The 17,100-nt window shown below is 64.4% G+C and overlaps 1 protein-coding gene across 2 annotated transcripts; it reads right to left on the reverse strand.

Moving 5' to 3' along the window:
- Positions 1-294: 294 nt before the first annotated feature.
- STX1A (syntaxin 1A) lies at positions 295-16,765 on the reverse strand. Of its 2 annotated transcripts, none has more exons than XR_014306040.1 (10): positions 16,654-16,765; positions 8,595-8,672; positions 8,297-8,396; positions 5,582-5,656; positions 4,825-4,898; positions 4,618-4,726; positions 4,456-4,529; positions 2,304-3,676; positions 2,005-2,179; positions 295-1,711 (listed from the first exon to the last, which is right to left on the reverse strand). XR_014306040.1 is itself a non-coding variant. In XM_082712611.1 (10 exons), exons 1-10 carry the CDS (start codon positions 16,681-16,683, stop codon positions 1,634-1,636), a joined length of 867 nt encoding a protein of 288 aa, XP_082568737.1. In that variant the 5' UTR covers positions 16,684-16,760; the 3' UTR covers positions 295-1,633. The 2 variants fall into 2 exon arrangements, 1 of the variants encoding a protein (XP_082568737.1); XM_082712611.1 differs by having other exon boundaries at positions 2,005-2,115; positions 3,539-3,676; positions 16,654-16,760.
- Between the last annotated feature and the right edge of the window lie 335 nt (positions 16,766-17,100).

Raw genomic sequence — 17,100 nt, forward strand, 5'->3', positions numbered from 1 at the left:
CTGTCCGATTTCCAGTGGTCAGAGGGCAGGCAAGTCTTGCTCTGGGTTGCTTGTGACTTCTGGGAAAAGCAGGGGAGGGGAGAGCTCTGGGCCCGCAGTACAGAGTGCGGGCATCAGGCTTCCAGCAGGAGTGGAGACGTTCAGGCTGGGGCGGAGGGGCCCGAGGATCTGGAGGCTGAAGGGGAGGGAGGACGGGGGATCCTCTGCCCGGGTCCCTCCTTCCTGTCCATGCTGTGCACGCGGGGCCCGAAGTTCCAAGACCGGGACAGGGACAAATCCAGAGCAGAGGCAGGGTACAGATACAAATGTTTATTCTACATAAAAATTTCACAAAATGGGCAGCTGGTTGTACCAAGACCTTTGGTGAGGGGGTGAAGGAGGGGAGGGAAGTCGCTGTTCAAGAAGGCAACACGGAGGGTGGTCACAGTCACTGGGCAGGAGCAGAGCTGAGGGGAGGCGGGGCCCGGCCGCGGCCCCGCCCCCTGCCGCATGCACTCGCAGGCACACTCCCAGCCAATCAGCGAGGGGGCGGGCTCTCGGGTGGGGGCACGATTCTGACTGGAGAAGCCCCGAGACGGGGAGGAGGGCGGTCCGCCTCCCTGGCTGGCGGCCGAGTACTGCATCCCAGACGCCAGACACCCACGTGGCATGTCCGTGGGGGGACAGCAAGGGCAGGACGTGACTGTAGGCCTGAGGTGACGTCTGACTTTCCAGGGCACAAGAGAGCAGGGACCCCTGTCCCAAACATGCAACACACGATGGCTTGAGAACCTGACAGGCTGGCCGGGGAGGGTGGCTGGCGCAGGGTGTGGGCTCCGGCTAGGGCAGAGGCCCGGCGGGCCCCATCTGCCTCCCGAGAGCTCGAAGGGTGCTGGAAACCAGGCACCGGACGACCTCTCTAGAATGTTACCTGGGGTCAGGCACAGCCCGGAGGGGTTGTTCCTGGGGCTGTAGGAATGGGGGAAGGGAGGAAGAGGCAGCCAAGACCTGCTGGCCTCTGCCCCTAGGCCGGGGAGGGAGCCTGGTCTTGACGAGCCAGAAGCCACCTGAAGCCACCTGGCCACGACACCCTGAGCCTCCCTGGCAGTGATGAGCTGTTAGAGGCTTAGAGCTGGGCTGTCTCTCAGGGCCACCCCTCCCCTGACCTGAAAAGCAGCACCATGTGGCCAGCTGGCCCCCACCCCTCAGAGGGCTCGGCTTTGGGGGACAGCTGGAGAGAACAGAGGTCAGGGCGGATGGGCCGTTGAGGAGGAGGCAAGGTTGGGGGTCCACCGAGCACCCTGGTCCCAGGAGAGGGCAGACCCTGGGCTGGACTGGGACTGCGGGTGGCACGGGAAGGGGAGCATGGCTACCCTGGGCAGCGCGACCCGGGAGGGGTGAGGCGGCCTGGGCCAGGGCCGGAGTCTGTTCCCTGCGGACCTGCCCCCACCCACTGGCTCCTCGGTACAGACACACACGGTCACAGAGATCATGCACACGACGGCTCAGGGCGGGGGTACGGAGGGCCCTACGGCCGAGAAAGGAGCGGTACCGGGTGGGAAGGAAGGGGCTCCGAGCCAGAAGGCGGCGGCAGCCAGCGGGCCTCCCGAGGGCAGACAGACCGTCCCGAGCGGAGCGGCGGGTGGGGTGGCTTCTACCCGAAGATGCCTCCGAAGGTGGAGGCGACGACGATGCCCAGGACCACGCAGCAGATGATGATCATGATCTTCTTCTGCACGGGGCGGGCGGGAAGGGGCAGCCTCAGACTCAGGGGAGGCTCGGGGCCAGGGCACCCAGGGAGAGGGGTCCCTGAGGGGGGGCTGAGGACGGGGGGCCCGGGGACAAGGATCAGAATTGGAACTGGGGAAGGTGCCGCCTGGAATGTACCCAGGGAGGCAGTGGCTGCGGGGAGCTGAAGGCCTCGGGGTCAGGGCTCCGGTCAGAGCCCAGAGATGGGGTCAAGGCAGAGTGGGGAGGGCTCCGCGGTGGTCCCCAGGGCTCCGAGGGGCAGAGGGGGCTACTGACCCGGCGCGCCTTGCTCTGGTACTTGACGGCCTTCTTGGTGTCAGACACGGCCCTCTCCACGTAGTCCACCGAATGTTCCACGTTGTACTCAATCCTGTCGATCATCTCTCCCTGCAGGGCCGGGGCCCGTGAGCTCCAGCCGGCCCCCCGCAGGGCAGGGCTCTGGGGAAGCACCCTGAGGTCAGAGAAAGAAAAGTGGGGGCGTGAGAAGGATGGGGTGCAGCCTGTCACCTGTGCCCCTCAGGCCAGGCTCCCGGGGAGGGGCTGGGCCATGCAGTTCCAGCCAAAGGGGTGCAGACCATGCAGAGGGTGCTCAGCCGGGGCCAGGAGAGGCGGGGGAGGCAGGGGCGGCAGCGGGTACTGGGACAGGGTCCCGCTCCCTCCTCGCAGACATGCAGGTTCCACTGCGCTCCGGCTGACTTCGGTCTTCAACATCCAAGGATCCCTGCCTACGCCCCTAGCCCTCCTGGGCCCTGTAATCTGGTCCCAGCAGCCCCCCAAGGCCGCTCCCACCAGGATGCTGCCCGAGACTACCACCAGCGGTGCCGTGACAAGCGGCCGCGCTCTCCGAGTCCACTGCCCCTGCCGGTGTCCTGCTGGCGTCGCCATGGTCTCCGCCCCAGCAGCCTCCTGGTGGCCTCCCGGCTTCCTGACTCGGCTCACACCACACCCACACTTCGGGAAATGCAGAAGGCCAGCACCCCGTTTGCCTCACCTTCACTACCCCCCGAGCTCCAGCCGCACGACCTCCTCAGTGAGCCTGGCTCTTGCCAGTCTCGGGACTGGGCTCTGCTGGTCCCGCTCTTCTCACCCGGGAAGTCTTCCAAGCTCAAAGGCCACCTCCTCAGAGAGGCCTTCCCTGACCACCCCCATCCAAAGCAGCCACCGCAGGGACGCTATTACGGTGTTACCTTAAGTGTGGCCCTGGGACTAGTAGCAACAGCCTCGAGCCTGTTAGAAATGCAAATTCTCCCGCCACCCTCCAACCTACCAATCTCTGGGAATGGGGACTAGGAAACCTCCAAGCTCCTCCAAGTGATTCCTGGGCATTTTCGAGTTGGAGAAGCCCCGCTTTATCTCACTGCTTCCTGCTAACCTCTCCTGAACACCCGGCACAACCAGAGAACATTCCATTTGTCACTCCCTTCTGCTGCCCTCCTACCCCACAGACATTAGCTCCAGGAAGCAGCGCCCCCCCCGCCCCCGACCCCGCTGTCCTAGTCGCTGCTGTACTTCCGGCTCCCGAGAAGGCAGCCGTCCACTGTGCCTCCGAGACAAACGGCTGGTGAGTTGGACAAGGCTGGGTGGGGGGCCATGCGGGGCCTGGTGGGCCAAGCAGAGCCATGCAAAGGACAACGGTCCTTCAGGTGGGCCCAGCCCCAGAGGTGGTTTCAACAGCGGGGGTGAGTGAGTTACCTGGAGACTCGGTCCCTCCCGGGCAGGGCAGCGTGTCAGGCAGAAAGGGTGGGGGTTAGTGCAGCCCTGGGGGCTGCTGGGGGCTGGCGGGCCGAGGGCCCCGGGCCCGGGCTCTCACCTGGCTCTCCACAAGCATGGCCATGTCCATGAACATGTCGTGCAGCTCCCGGATGCTGTTCTCCAGCTTGATGATCTCACTGTGCCGTGTCTCAATCTCGCTCAGGGCCTGCTTTGAGATGCTGGAGTCCATGATGATCTAGAGGGTGGGAGCAGTGGGCTGTGACCTGGGAACCTGCCGCGGAGGGCCTCGGGCAGGGCAGGGGGCCTCGGCCAGAACAGCAGCGGGGATGGGGGACCGTGACTGCTCCCTCCCAGCCACAGCGCTCCGCCACTTCCCGCTCGGTTCCTATTAGCTGTTACTGGATCTCTCCGGGACGGACGTCTCGGTGTTAACGTGAAGCCCCCTGTGCCCACCACATAGTCACTGCTCAGCAGCCTTGTAGGGAGGCCAAGGTGACAGCCCCCGAGGACCCAGGCCTTGAACCTCCTTTCTCCCTCCCCCTGCCCTCGCCCTCCAGTCAGCCTCCCAGAGGGCAACTACTCCTCCCTTCTCTCCTGGAACCCACAGCCCCTAGCTGCCTTCCACTCTGCAGGCCGCCTCCTTCGGGAAGCCCCCCTGCTCCAGTGTCACTTAAATGTAGAGACGGCCAAGGGCACCATGTCTCCCAGGAGGAGGAACAAGGCCCTGAGGACGGTGGAAGGAGCCTCTGGCCAGGGGCAAACCAGAGAAGCAAGGAAGGGGACCCACTTCCCTGGACTGAGGAACCAGGAGACGGTGGTCTTCATTCTACCTGTGCCACTAAGATCCGTGTGGCCTCAGTCCGGGCCCTTTTCCTCTGGGACTCTGGGTCCCTGAAGCTGGCCTCTCAAGGTGGCTGTGTCCACAGACAGCCCAGGCCCAGCTTGGGCACACACACCAGGGGTCCCTGCCGGGGTGCGGTGGGCTGGCGGTGGCGGTGGGTGGCTCACACTCACCCCGGAAGCAAAGATGGCTGGGTTTCCGCTCTCCAGCATGTCCTCCAGCTCCTCGCTGGTCGTGGTCCGGCCGGCTGCAAGCAGGGATCGCACTGAGCCCTGCACACCCGCAGGGTTCGGCCCCAGCCCTGCCCCCCACCCCACCCCACCCTGCGAGCTCACTGATCTCCAGCTGCCTCTGGATGCGCCCCTTGCAGCGCTCACGGTAGTCAGACTGCGTGGCGTTGTACTCAGACATGACCTCCACAAACTTGCGGGACAGCGTGGAGTGCTAGGGCGTGACGTGGGAATGCAGGTGTCAGGCCCAGCTCCACAGAGCCCCAGGGCGTCCAGCGCCCACCAGCCCACCCCGGACACCCCCAGCAGCACCTGTGTCTTTCGGATCCTCAGGTCCGCGGATGAGCGGTTGAGGCCTTCCTCCTGCTCGATGCTCTGCTCGATGCCTGGGCGGACGGGGCGGGGGTGGGGGGGGACGCTGAGCCACGACCTGTCCGCCTCGCCACTGTCTTCTCCCTCTTGGACCCACACACCCAGGATCTGCTCCAGACCTCCCCTGGGGAGGGTCTAGTGTGGACTGGGCGTGGGGGCGGTGGTCACGGGAAGCAGAGGGACAGGACGCACCAGACACTGGGGAAGGGTCGCCAGGGGCCCATCCGGGCGCGCTGCGGGTTTCGGCGTGTGCACATATGCACACCCGTGAGGCCTCAGGCACACTGCAAGCTGCGTGTGTGTGTGTGTGTGTGTGCGCGCGCGCGCGTATGTGTGTGCCTACCACGCACTAGGTCTGGCAGCTCAGGCCCACCCTGCCTTCTGCTCAGGAAGGAAGGGCCAGCCGGGGAGGACCTGGTGGCCCCAAGCTACAGGCCCTTGGTCCCTGAGCCCGTGCACCTCTGCACTCCCACAAACGCGGTGCTGGCCATACCTTGAACCCTCTTTAGCTTAAGTGGGGACATTCCCAGAGTGAAGCCCGGTGCAAACAAGCCTTACCAGGTAGCAGTGCACCCTCATGAAGGAAAGCGAGACCCAACGGCCCGCTCCGAGCTGGGGAGACCCGTGGGACGCAGAGGGAGTGGGCCCGGCGCGCCCCCCCCCCTCCAGCCAGGGCCTGGGTGGAGCCCGGACTCACTCTTTAACTTGGAGCGAACTTTGTTTGCGGTCTTCTTTATGTCGGACATGAGCTCCTCCAGCTCCTCCTTCGTCTCTGGGGAGGTGGAAGGGGCAGAGGGTAGATGCCCCGGGGCGCCCCCACTGCTGCCTGACAGTCAGGCTCAGCCCCTGGCACAGGGGGCTCCGTCGCGGGGCTCCGGGCAGACCCTGGGTCCCGGGTCTCCCCCCGGGCCCCGGCTAAGGCTCTGCCTGCCCCTCTGCTGCTGGGCCGGGACCACGCCAGCTGCAGCCTCACCCCCTCGGTGCTGCCTTCCAAGGAGCCTCCCCTCCTCCTTCACTGGCTCTGCCACCCCCTGCAGATAACAGATGGGTCTAAATTTAAGGCAGAAATAATTGTGGAGCAGCTGGCGATGCTGGAGTTGGCGCTGGGGAACACTGACTTGATGCTTGCCTGAGTCGAAAGGGGGGGGGGCGCTGCGGGCTCACCTAGAGTTACCTGGTAGCTCTGGGGTGGCCAGGGGGGCCAGATGTCCAGCCAGTAGGGGGACAGAGCCAGGGGCCGGGGAGGCTGAAGCAAGCTCCCGTCAACGGAGCCCCCTAGGTGGGGCAGACCTTCTACTGGGTGCCCTTTCCCGGGTGCTGAGCTCAGAGGAGAGCAAGCGCTGGATACCCAATGGGCGGCTGGGGGCACGAGGCACCAGGCCTGGATGGAGCTGGCAGAGAGAGGCTCAGAGAGGCCGGCCCCCTGGCACATGGTTAGCCCCGGGGCAGCAGGTGGCCAGTCCTGTGACAGTGACGCTGGGGGAAGGCCACAGCCTAGTGTTTCTGGCCCTTGCTCCGACTGGAACCTCTCTCTAAAGCTGGCAGAAGCCCTGGGGGTTCCCAGCTTGCTCCACCCCCCGCAAGTGGCAGGCTGGCCGAGTGGGGCCAGGTGGCTGCTTCCCTCTGGGGTGTTGGTGACAGCGCCCCAGCCTCCGGGCAACCCCAGGACTCTGACTTCCTGGAGAAACCGCGGAGCTCCTGGGGGAGCCTTAGTTTCCTCTGGGGCTGGGCCCCTCCTGGGGGCGGGGGAGGAGCATTTACAGCAGTTGATCGTTTGGGGGGTACCTCCTAAGTAGGTCGTGAGGTAGGGGACTTCAGGGAGTGGAGGAGGCGCCTCTTTCTTACAAACAAAGGAGAAACTTGGTTATCAGCTGCTCTGATGTCTCTGCCTCTTTTGCTCAGACCCAAAACAGCCCAGCCCAGATGGCAGCCCCCAGGGAAGGCAGAGCAGGCCTCGGCCCGGGGAAAGCCGCCCCCTCGCTGCTGTCCTTCCCCGGAAACTGCTCCCTCTGGTCTGGAAGCCTTACCGGGGAGCCCCCTGCTCTCATCAGTGACCGCGGGCCAGTCCTGACTGCTTGGCTCACAGTGGCAGTTCCGAGCCGGTTGCTACTGACTGACGTGGGGACACCTTGTGCAGAAGGTGCGACAAGAGGAAGGAACTGGCGTCTCTGTGGCCCCACGCTCGGCCTGTCCACCAGCAGGGGAGGGCCGCAGCTCTTTGCAGCACTCTGCACCGGTTGTCAGCCCCCTTCCGACCCTCAGCAGGAGGGACCCACACGGGGACACACCCAGACTCACACACGCGTGTGTGAAGACGTATGACGTCACACGTTGCTACCTGAGACAAGTCTCTGGGGAGAGGGGCAGCGCGCGACGGCCACACTGAACTCGGGCCCTGGCTTGGAGGGGCCCCGTCTCCTTCCCACCCATTCCTGGGGCAGGCTCCCGGCTCCCAGCAGACTCATATCGCTTTCTAAGGGCCTGGGCCAGCTCGGCTTGGCCCTGGCCTCCAGTTCCAGTGCACTCTGGGGGCTGCGGAGAGATTTCTTCTGGGGGCTTCAGGATGCCTGCAGGCCGGGCCAAGGGGTCAGGGATAGGGAGACGCAGCGGGAGGCCACACGCAAACCCAGCCCTAAGGGCTTCCCGTGGGCCATCCAGGGCCGGGACCCTCCCCCTTGCATTCTTGGGGCCCCCTGGGCTGGAGGCGGGGTGGGAAGGAGGCCAGCCGGCAGGAGCAGAGCACACCCGCTCAGGTCACAGGCCTGCGCACCCGCACTGTCACTGCCTCCCCAGGGCCGCGGGGAAGGCACCTGGGACCTGCGTGCTGTCAGCCCGGCACAGGGCTGGGCAGTCACCAATACCTTGCCAGGAACGGCGACAGGAGGGTTGGGGGGCATGTCTGGGGACAGAGTGCAATGCAGACACACAGAGGCTCCCTGTGTGCAGGAGGAAGGTGACTTCCTGGAGCCCTGGGAAGGCCCGGCTCCGGGGTACCAGTGGCCAGGTGCCAGGGCTGCTAGCTCCTTCCGGAAGCGCCTCCCGCTTGGCCGGCTCGCCCTCCCACGGCGCTGAGGCTCGGCGTGGCCATCTGCTCCCCCGGGAGGCTTGCGAAGGGGAGGGGCTGGGCAGAGAGGCTTCCTTTTGAGCCGGGCAGCAGCCCCTGACCCAGCTTACCTGGCTCAAGGTCGGTGCACCCATGCCAGCCTGGGTGGAGACCCGGGGCCAGCGGGGGATACTGGGCACTGACCCCTGCCCCGGGCCAGCTGCGTTCCCTGGAGCTTTCCACAGGGCCCTCCGCACGCCGGGCAGGCCCAGCAGTGCGGGTGCTGGGGAGCCAGGAGCCCCTCCCCGGCAGGACGCCGCCCCCTCCCGGCCCCCAGGCCCCCCGGCTGCCTGGGTCCCTCACACTCACTCTCGTCGGGGTTGGGGGAGGCCAGGATGGCGCTGTGCTTCCGCTTCACCTCCTCCACGTTCTCCGAGATCTTGTCGATGAAGCCGCGGATCTCCTCCACCTATGCGCCGGGGCCTCGGTCAGGAGCAGACCGGGGAGGGCGCTCGTGGGCCCCGGGGCTGGACCAGACTGAGGCTGGCGGTCAGGTTCAGAGGGGCTGGACCAGGCTTCGGGTGGGGGGGTGTGACGTGGGTGTCCCCCCCCCCCACCTCCAAGGTCTCCCGGTGTACTCGAGGGTGTGGGGTGTGCCGGCTCCCACCTGTTCGAAGAACTCATCCATGAAGCCGTCCCGGTCCACCGTGACAGTGACATCGTCGTCATCATCGCTGTCCTTGGCCTGTGCGGGGTGTGCGCACGTGAGTGGAACGGCGGCGGCCCCACGGGGTCCCGCCGGGCCCGGCACTGCAAACTGCCCGGCGTCACAAGCAGGAGGCCGGCGGGCTCGGCTCCGGGGCCCTGACTGCCGCCCTCTGTGCTCTGTCCTCTTGGCAGGGACAAGGTCCGGCTGTGCCCCGGCTCCCAGCCACAGTGAGACCTGGAGGACCCCTGAGGCCCCAGCGTAAGGACAGAGGCCCTGCCTGTCAAGTTGGTGAGAGGGCCCAGTCTCTACCTCTAGGCCAAGGACCCCTTCCCCTGCCCAGCTGCTTGCCCCTTTCCCACAGAACCGGGGCCCTCACCCCAGGGGGCAGCTGAAACGCTTGGCCCCTGGCCAGCGGCCCCAACTCACGGACCTTGCCTGGGACACGCTGCCTAGAAGCTGGCCTTCTCTACTTCCTAGTCCCGACAGGTTGGGTTTTTTAAAAAGATTTTATTTATTTATCTGACAGATCACAAGTAGGCAGAGAGGCAGGCAGAGAGAGAGGAAGGGAAGCAGGCTCCCCGCTGAGCAGAGAGCCCGACGCGGGACGCGATCCCAGGACCCTGGGATCATGACCTGAGCTGAAGGCAGACGCTTAACAACTGAGCCACCCAGGTGCACCCCCCCTTCCCCAGTGGTTTTAAGTAGGATGGAGCCCAAAGTTCCCAAGCTCCTTTCTGGCAAGGGTTGGGGGGTGTGGGGGGCAGTCCAGGCGTGGGCGGCCTGGGTTCCAGGCCGTCCATACCTGCCTCGGAGAAGGCAGGCGGGCTCAGACTGCGGCGCCGTCCCACAGTGCCTGAAGCAGGCCTGGGAGACCCCGGTGTGCGCAGCCCTGTGAACCCAGCTCTCCCCGTCGCGCGCGACATCAGACCTCCATCCTCCTTCCCTTCAGGCCCAGAGCTGGGCTCCCCCAGCCTGAGAGGCCAGTCATGTCGCTTGGCTCGGGGCCTGCCCTAGGCCCCACCCCGCCACCCTGGGAGCAGCCGGACAAAAGCCACCCACAATGGGGCTGAGTAATTACACCTGTGACTCCCAGTGTGCCGGCCGCGCTCGCCCCTGTCCGCCTTACACGCCTCCGATTCGCCAGGGGCAGCCCGCTCTGCTGGCCAGGGCAAGTCCCTCTCCACGGCCAAGGCCAGGGGCCCCCTCGCGCTGGGGTTATCGGGCTTGATCACAGCCCTTCGGGTCCCGGCACCCATGGGGAGGAGGTGCGAGCAGGCTCAGCACTGGCCTTCACCTTGGTCTCTCTTGTGTCAGGGTCCAGGTCAAGGACCAGGCAGCGGTTGAGGGATGGGGACGCTGGGGGACCCGGAGGCTGGGCCCAGCTGGCCTGCTGCGGAGGGACCCAGGTTCTGTGCCCAGCACAGACAGGGACTGGCTGAGGGACGTGCCCTCTGAGTCTGTTTGCTCCTGTGTGCGGTGGGGACAGGGACGCCTGGCCGCAGGGACAGCAGGTTGAGGAAGGTGGGAAGGCACCGCATGTTCCGTAAAGGGCTGTGCCCCTGTGGCTCCTGGGGTCCCACTGCCCCCCCAGAGAGGGACCAGACAGCAGAGGGGTTGGCTGGGAGCTTTACGGAGGCAGAGGCGGCTCTCACAGGCCCCCTCATCAGGAGATCACACCTCCTCCCCCAGCAGCTAAAATAAATCCTTGCTCCCACAAGTGCCTGTGGCTGCTACCAGGTGGCCCCCTCCCCCCAGCCAAGCCCACCTATAGACAAAGAGAATCTAGAAGCCGTTTCCACACTTTTGAACCCTGCCAGGAGCAGGACGTAAGCTAGAGGAGCACTCCTTAGGGAAACCGAGGCAGAGTGCAGTCTGGAGGAGCCCAGGTCCCCCTCTGGGGCAGCCTGCTAGGTTGGGAGGTGGCCCCAGAACTCCTGCCCTTCAGCGGCCTGCCCTGTCTGTCTTTCCTGGCATCTAGAGAAGCAGAGGGATGGACAGGACAGGACAGAAGGAGAAGGTTCCAGGACCTCTCCCAAGAACAGTAATGACCAGCGAGGGCCAAAGACAAGGGCATCCGACCTGCCCCCTCCTGGGCCTCCCCAGAAATCTGACAGCTGGAGTCGGGGAGTTTCTCCCACACAGGGTTGGCAGGAAGGCCGCTCACACTCTCCGCCCGGCCCCCAGGCCATAAGGGCAGAGCTGAGGAAGGCGACACCAGGGGCCAGGGCCTGACTGGGGCTCCCAGGCTGGGCTACTCCCCGAAGGTGGCACTCGGATTGGCCCCAAAGCCGCTCGGAGGACTGAGGGCCTGAATTCGCAGCCCGGGTCACAGCAGTGGTGACTCCAAGCAAACCCTGGAGGGGATTCTCCGTGGGGACCCCTTCCTTACCACGTCCTGGCGCTTCCTCCTCCACAGGACTTTGTACCCACTGCCCCTCGCCACCTCGCTGGCGCAGCCCGAAACCGGACCCTGGTACACCCCACCTAAACCACCTCCCTGCCTCCACAACCCACCCGCTGTCTTCCCCGCCCCAGTGCAATGCCCTCTGCCTGGAATGCTGATTCCACGGAGCAGACACTCCTGCCATCCTTCCATGCCACCTCCTTCCAGAAGCCTCCCCCAGGTCAGTATCTCGCTCCTCTGGTTCCCCACACACTGTTCACATCTTGACTGGAACCACAGCCACGCAATGAAAAGCCACCTTGGCCTCAGCTTGCATACGTCCTGTGACGGTGAGCTCACGAGGCTTCCCCAGGCAGCTCTGCCTACCTTGGGCTGCCCCAAATGTCCCTTTCTTGTGGCCCTAAGCCATGAAGAACCTGTTGGTGCCCTTTCCCTTGGCTGGACTTGCCAGAGATCTGACGGCAGCATCCACACCTTCCCTGGGTTCTCCTCCTCAAGCTGACCATTCCCTTCCCCTCACATCCCTCCTGGGACCCTAAATTAAGTTGCAACCCCTGCCCCAGACTTGTTTGGTTCAGCCTCTCTCTTCTTCTGCGGTACATGATATAAACTCAATCTGTTGTTGATGGTGGTCTAAGCGGTACCAAAGAGTTGACCCTTCCCCTCCCTCTTTTTATGTGGTCTACCTTCATTAATGCAACCAGAGATCAGTATAAGTGATCATACAGCACTTCCTGGCCAGAAAAGCCCCAAACCCTTACCCACCCCTGTCTACTTGGTTGGATTTTAGGCTCAAGGGAAGGACTTTTTTTGCTTAATGTCTTCATTTGTTCTGATCCTTGTTCCAGTAGGTGAGAATCTGATGGCTCATGACTCTGGGGCTCCCTGCAACCTCGTCCGTATCTAAGCCGGAGCCCTGTGGCACCTTTCTAGAGACATCGCCCAGATTAACTAAGATCCCAGCCAAGTTTCACTGGAATCTAAATAAATGACAAGCCCCAAGCCCAGACACACTTGGACCCAAAACGAAGTAGGAACTGGGCTGGCATGTCCTCGTGTCCTGGGGGTGGTCAGGGCGGGCATCACTGACACGCACCAAGGGAGCACCCAGATGGTTTAGAATCCTGAGGAGCCCAGCTCCCTTGAAAACCTGCTAGCCCTCTGTGAGTGACAGTCACAGCACCAGAAAGAGGGCTGGCCTGGACTGGGGACTTGAGGTGGCAGCTGGACCTGGTGGGACGGCAAGCATCTTCAGGACAAACCTAGCCCGTCATCATCTGAGCAACCTACCAGCCATCTGGCGCAAACTAGGTTCTGCCTCATTCTCCTGAGCTCCTCCTCTGAAACCCCCATTCCCAAGGGTCCCCCCAAATCAGAAACCAGGTACATCTACTTTCTTCCTCTTCCTCTCCGATCCATCCAACATTTGACTTGTTGCAGTGTCCTTTTCACTGGGTCTTAACCCTGGTCCAGCACCATGATCCCTTGGAAGGCTTAAAAAAAAAACCCAAAACCCAAAACCCAGCTTCCAAGATTCTACCCAGAGAGACGGAATCAGTATTTAGGGGTTTGGGGCTGGTAAGGCTAAGTTTTTAAAAAGCCCCCCACCCCGGGGTTGAGAACCAGTGGTCTGATCTTTCTCCTCTCTGATAGGCTCTGGCCTCGTGAGGTCTCTGGGACAAGCCATCCAGGATGAAGGCCACCCTGGCCAGAAGCCCTGCACTTCCAGAGGAGGCCAGACAGCCCTGGTGGTCTCTGCGGGCGGAGGCCCAGGATTCCGGGATACCTTCCTGGAAACAGAAGTGTGATTCCTCTAAGAGGCTGGAGGCCAGCAGCCTCCAGGCCCGTCCCTGGGGATGGATGGCGCGAGGCCAGCCCCTGTGTTGATTCATTCCTCTGGAGCAGGAGTTGGCTGTTGTCTGCCTCGAGGGCTCATTTTTTTCCCCTTCTTGTTTTTGATGACGACTTCGTCAATACCACTAGAGCAGAGAGACCCAGCGCTGAGTCAGGGGCATGTGAGGCCAAACCGGGTCTCCAGGAAAGAGGGGCTCCCCCCACCCCCATCTGATCCCTCCGCCCCCTCCCCACCTGGTGTCTGCCTTTCACCTCCAGATCCTTGCCCCTGAGCGGGGGCCCCGGGGCAGCTGAAGGAGGCAGCCTCCACCTGGACAGGAGCCGGCTTCAGCCCCGCACTACCCTCCTGCCCCAAACCACAACACACCATAGGACCTTCGATAAACCCCTGGCCCCTTCCAGACCTCACTTTTCCTATCTGCGAAAGAGGAAAGACTAGATCATCCCTGAAGATCATTCTGGCTGCACCCCAGGTTTCTTCTGGAAGAGAAACCCACTGTTTCTTCTGGGAAACCCCAGGGAGCTAAGGGGAGGGAGGAAGCCTACTCTTCATCCCTAGTCTTCCACGCTGCAAGGCTGGTCGGGCCAGGTGCACTGTAGGGTGAAACGGGCAAGAGGGATTAAGGCAAGAACGTGCCTGGTGTTGCCCAGGACCCCCAGTCTCTTTTCTCTCAGCGAGAGAGAACGCGGGAACGGGTGGGCTTCCCCACCCAGGCCTGCCCCCCCCACCGCTGTGAGCAGGCATCAGACCACCCCCCATCCTCTCCTGGTTGGGCATTCCAGCCTCTCTGCCTTTACTCACGTGAATCCCTCCCCCCAGTTCTATCCAACTCCCTCTGGGCCACCTAGGTTCCCTTCTTCCGGGGTCTGGCGGCCCGCGCGCTCCCTCCTCTCTGCCCTCCGGCTCCCGCGGCAGGCCCCAGGTCCTGCATGGGGCTCAGCACAAAGGTAAACCCCCTCCTGGACCCCGGGAAGGGTGGGTGAGCTCCCAGATCGCAGAAAGAAAACCAGGAAGGCCTCCGAATAGGGGGGAAGGAGGCAGCAGCATGCCAGGTAGGGCTGCCCGGTGGGGGGCATCTTGCCCTGTCTCTCTGGTTCTGTGACCCTGGGCTAGTCCTTGCCCCTCTGAGACCCCTGGGTGGCCCTTCTGATCTCGGAGGGCCCCCGATGATCCCTTCGCTCCGTGTGCACAACCGCAGGATAAGCTGCGTGAGGAGAGGCGCTGGCGACGGCTGGAGGGCTGGGCCCGGCCTGCAGAGCGCTGAGGAAATGCGCCAGCTCCTTCCCCAAGTGTGACTTTTATAAATAAGCTCCCTTTGCTTTCCTTCCAAATGTGGTGGCGTTGGATGTGGAAGGAGGAGGGGGAGGCGGGAGGGAGGCTGGCGGGGCTGCAAGTCACCGGCCCGAGCACCACCTCTGTCCAGCCCAGCCTGTACGCCGGCCTCTCGGTTCCTGGGGATTCTGACTCCTGGGGTTCAAGGTCTCTCTTAAATATGGAGTCAGACTCAGGGGACCACCCCTTGCCTTGAGACACTGGGCTCTAGGTTTTCTTATCTCTCCTTTCACAGGTGGGAAGCCAAGGCCCAGAGGGAGACTTGTGGGAATGAGAGGTTCCCCCCCCACTTGCCTAGGACCCCACCCTGTGTGGGCTCCTGGGGGCTGCCGGAAACCCCCAGGGGGCAGGACCACCTGCCAATGAGGACAGCAGCCTTCACTGGCTCTGAATGCCTGCGGGGTGGAGTCTAGAGAAGAAGCCAGGCCTCGCCATCTAAGGGAGCCCCAAGGCTACTGTTTATGTATTTATGTGCGGGGATGGGGGTGAGGGAGTCACGGAGACACACCACAGAGCAACAGTCCTGGGTTCAAGCTCCCTACAACCCGTGCCCCGCGCAAGGGCCTCCAGTCCCAGCCAGGCCTAAGTCTGACTGTCTTTGGGACAAAACCCCTTTCTACTGTCCCTTTTGAGCTACCAGGCGTGCCATTTGCTCTCTTATGCCTCAGTTTCCCCTTTAGGAGAGGGGACCGCTGATACGCCGGACAGCCTGTCACATGTAAAGGACTGTGTTCCCCTGACCACTTGGTTCCCACATACACTCCCGTCTGACCCACCAGGCGCCCGAACATCAGCCAGTGCACCGCAAAGCCACTCATCGCCGAGATAACATTCTTTCTGACTCAACACAGCACAGGAAGCTTGAGGGCAACCGCAAGGGCTGGCGGGGGAAGTGTTTAGACATCATATATGACATGAGGGACCATCTTCTTCCTTTGAAACCTCCTGAGGTTTACCCTGGGAGTTGGGCATTTGGCCAGGAATAAAAGGTCTGTTGGGAGGGTGGGGGGGGGGGTCCGAGCCAGAGCAAGGGGGGAGATGGAGGCAGGAGAGTACAGGTCCCAGCTCCAGCTGCCTAGGAGACAAGAGTGGTACAATGGAAGAGATGGGGCACAAATGCAGTGAGCCTCTGGACAGACAGGTCAAGCCAGGGGCTCAAAAACCCAAAGTACACTTGAAACTTTCCATATGAGGACCTCGGTCTCTGGCTCCGAGTTGGGTAGCAGAGGGAGGGCTCAGAGGAGCCAGTGAGCTAGCTGCCCCACCCCCACCCCAGATCAGCACTGTGGACAGGGCACCTGCCAGCCAGCATGGTGGTCAGCTAGGGGATCCGACAAGAGTCAGCTTGGTCTAAAGTCCTGATGCCCCCCTCCCCATAGGGGAAAGTCCTGATGCCCCCCTCCCCACAGGCAGGCTTCATTTCCTTCAATGCCCCTACATGCCCCCAGGCTTGCCATCTGTAAGGGGGCAGAGGTGAGAATGTCCTCATAAATGTCAGAGTCCAGGGGAGACAGGGGTGAGGGGGTAGGGGTGAGTGAGGAGCAGGCGGCAGGGGTCTCAGTCAGGGGTGGGCTCTGTCTGGTCAGAGCCTTTGCGCATCCTCTTACTTCCCCCAAACCCCGCCCCAGGAGCCACACCCCGGGGGCCCAGACACAGGTGGAAAAATAGGTTCAGGCTGGACTCAGACCAGGGAACCCCGGAAGATCTCAAAACGCCGCGAGCCGGGGCTGCCGGGAAGCCAGCGAGGTGGACCGGGGGCGAATCCGACCCCTCAGGGACCGGGGCGGGCACCTACCCCCGAGCGCGACGGGGGTGGGGAGCCACAGGTGATGGGAGCTACAGGTGACGGAGGAGACGGGGCGCCCCGCGGGACAGCGCCCGCCCGAGGGGCCCGGCCCCACCCGGCGGCCCGGTTTCCGCAGCGCGCCCCGCCGCTGGGCTCTGGGCAGGGGACCGCCCCCGGCCCCTTGCCACTGCGGTCCCGCCCTCTGCCCCCACCTGTGCGGGGGGACAGGAGGGTCAGTGATGCGGCACCACGGGGGGGGGGGGGGGACAGAGACGCGACCAGCTCCGCGGGCCGCGGGCGAGGTCAGCCTTCCGTCCCGCCGCGGATATCCGGTAATAGCCCTCCGACCCCCCAAAACAAGGGGGCGCGGGAAAGTTTATCCGGGACCCGGGGCTGCGGCCGCCAGCCCGCGGGCCCACGGCGCCGAGCTCACGCGAGCCCGTGGCCGCCAGTGGGTCCGAGGGGCGGGACCCGGAGGGGGGTCGGGGTCCCGGGCTCCGCGCCGCGCCCTCCCGCCCGGCCGGGGACGCAGGGGGCTGTCGCCGGGTGGCCGCCGAGGCCACGAGGGGAGCGGCCGGCGCGCCGGGCGCGGGGCGCGGGCGGCGAGCGGCGAGCGGCGGCGCGCGGGGGCCGGACTCACCGTGCGGAGCTCCTGGGTTCGGTCCTTCATGCTCCCGGGAGTGGCAGCGGCGCCGGCTGCAGCCGTGTGAGCCCCGCATGCGCGGCGGCCGCCCCGCGGCTGCGCAGCGCCAGCGCGGCCCCGCCCCGGCCCCCGGGACCCCGGCCCAGCCCCCAGCCCGGCCCCGCCCAGCCGCCGCCCCCGGCCCCGCCCCGCCCCGGCGGCTCCCGGCGCCCGCAGCGGGGTCGGAGCCCGGGGACCCCGTGCGCCCCGTGCCCCCGCGAGCCCCACGCCGCGTGATCCCTGCCAGGCATGGGGCCCCCGGAGCCCCCGCTCCCTCTCTGCGCTCAGCCGCCCAGCAGCTCCGCCCTCGTTCTGGACCCTGGATCTTCGCCCCCAGAGCTCCTCCCATCCCTGGGGGTTTGCTGGAGGTCGGAACCCCCTCGATTTCCTTGGAACCTCTGGCAC

The sequence above is a fragment of the Mustela nivalis genome (assembly GCF_964662115.1).
Source record: "Mustela nivalis genome assembly, chromosome: 19".
Taxonomy (NCBI): domain Eukaryota; kingdom Metazoa; phylum Chordata; class Mammalia; order Carnivora; family Mustelidae; genus Mustela; species Mustela nivalis.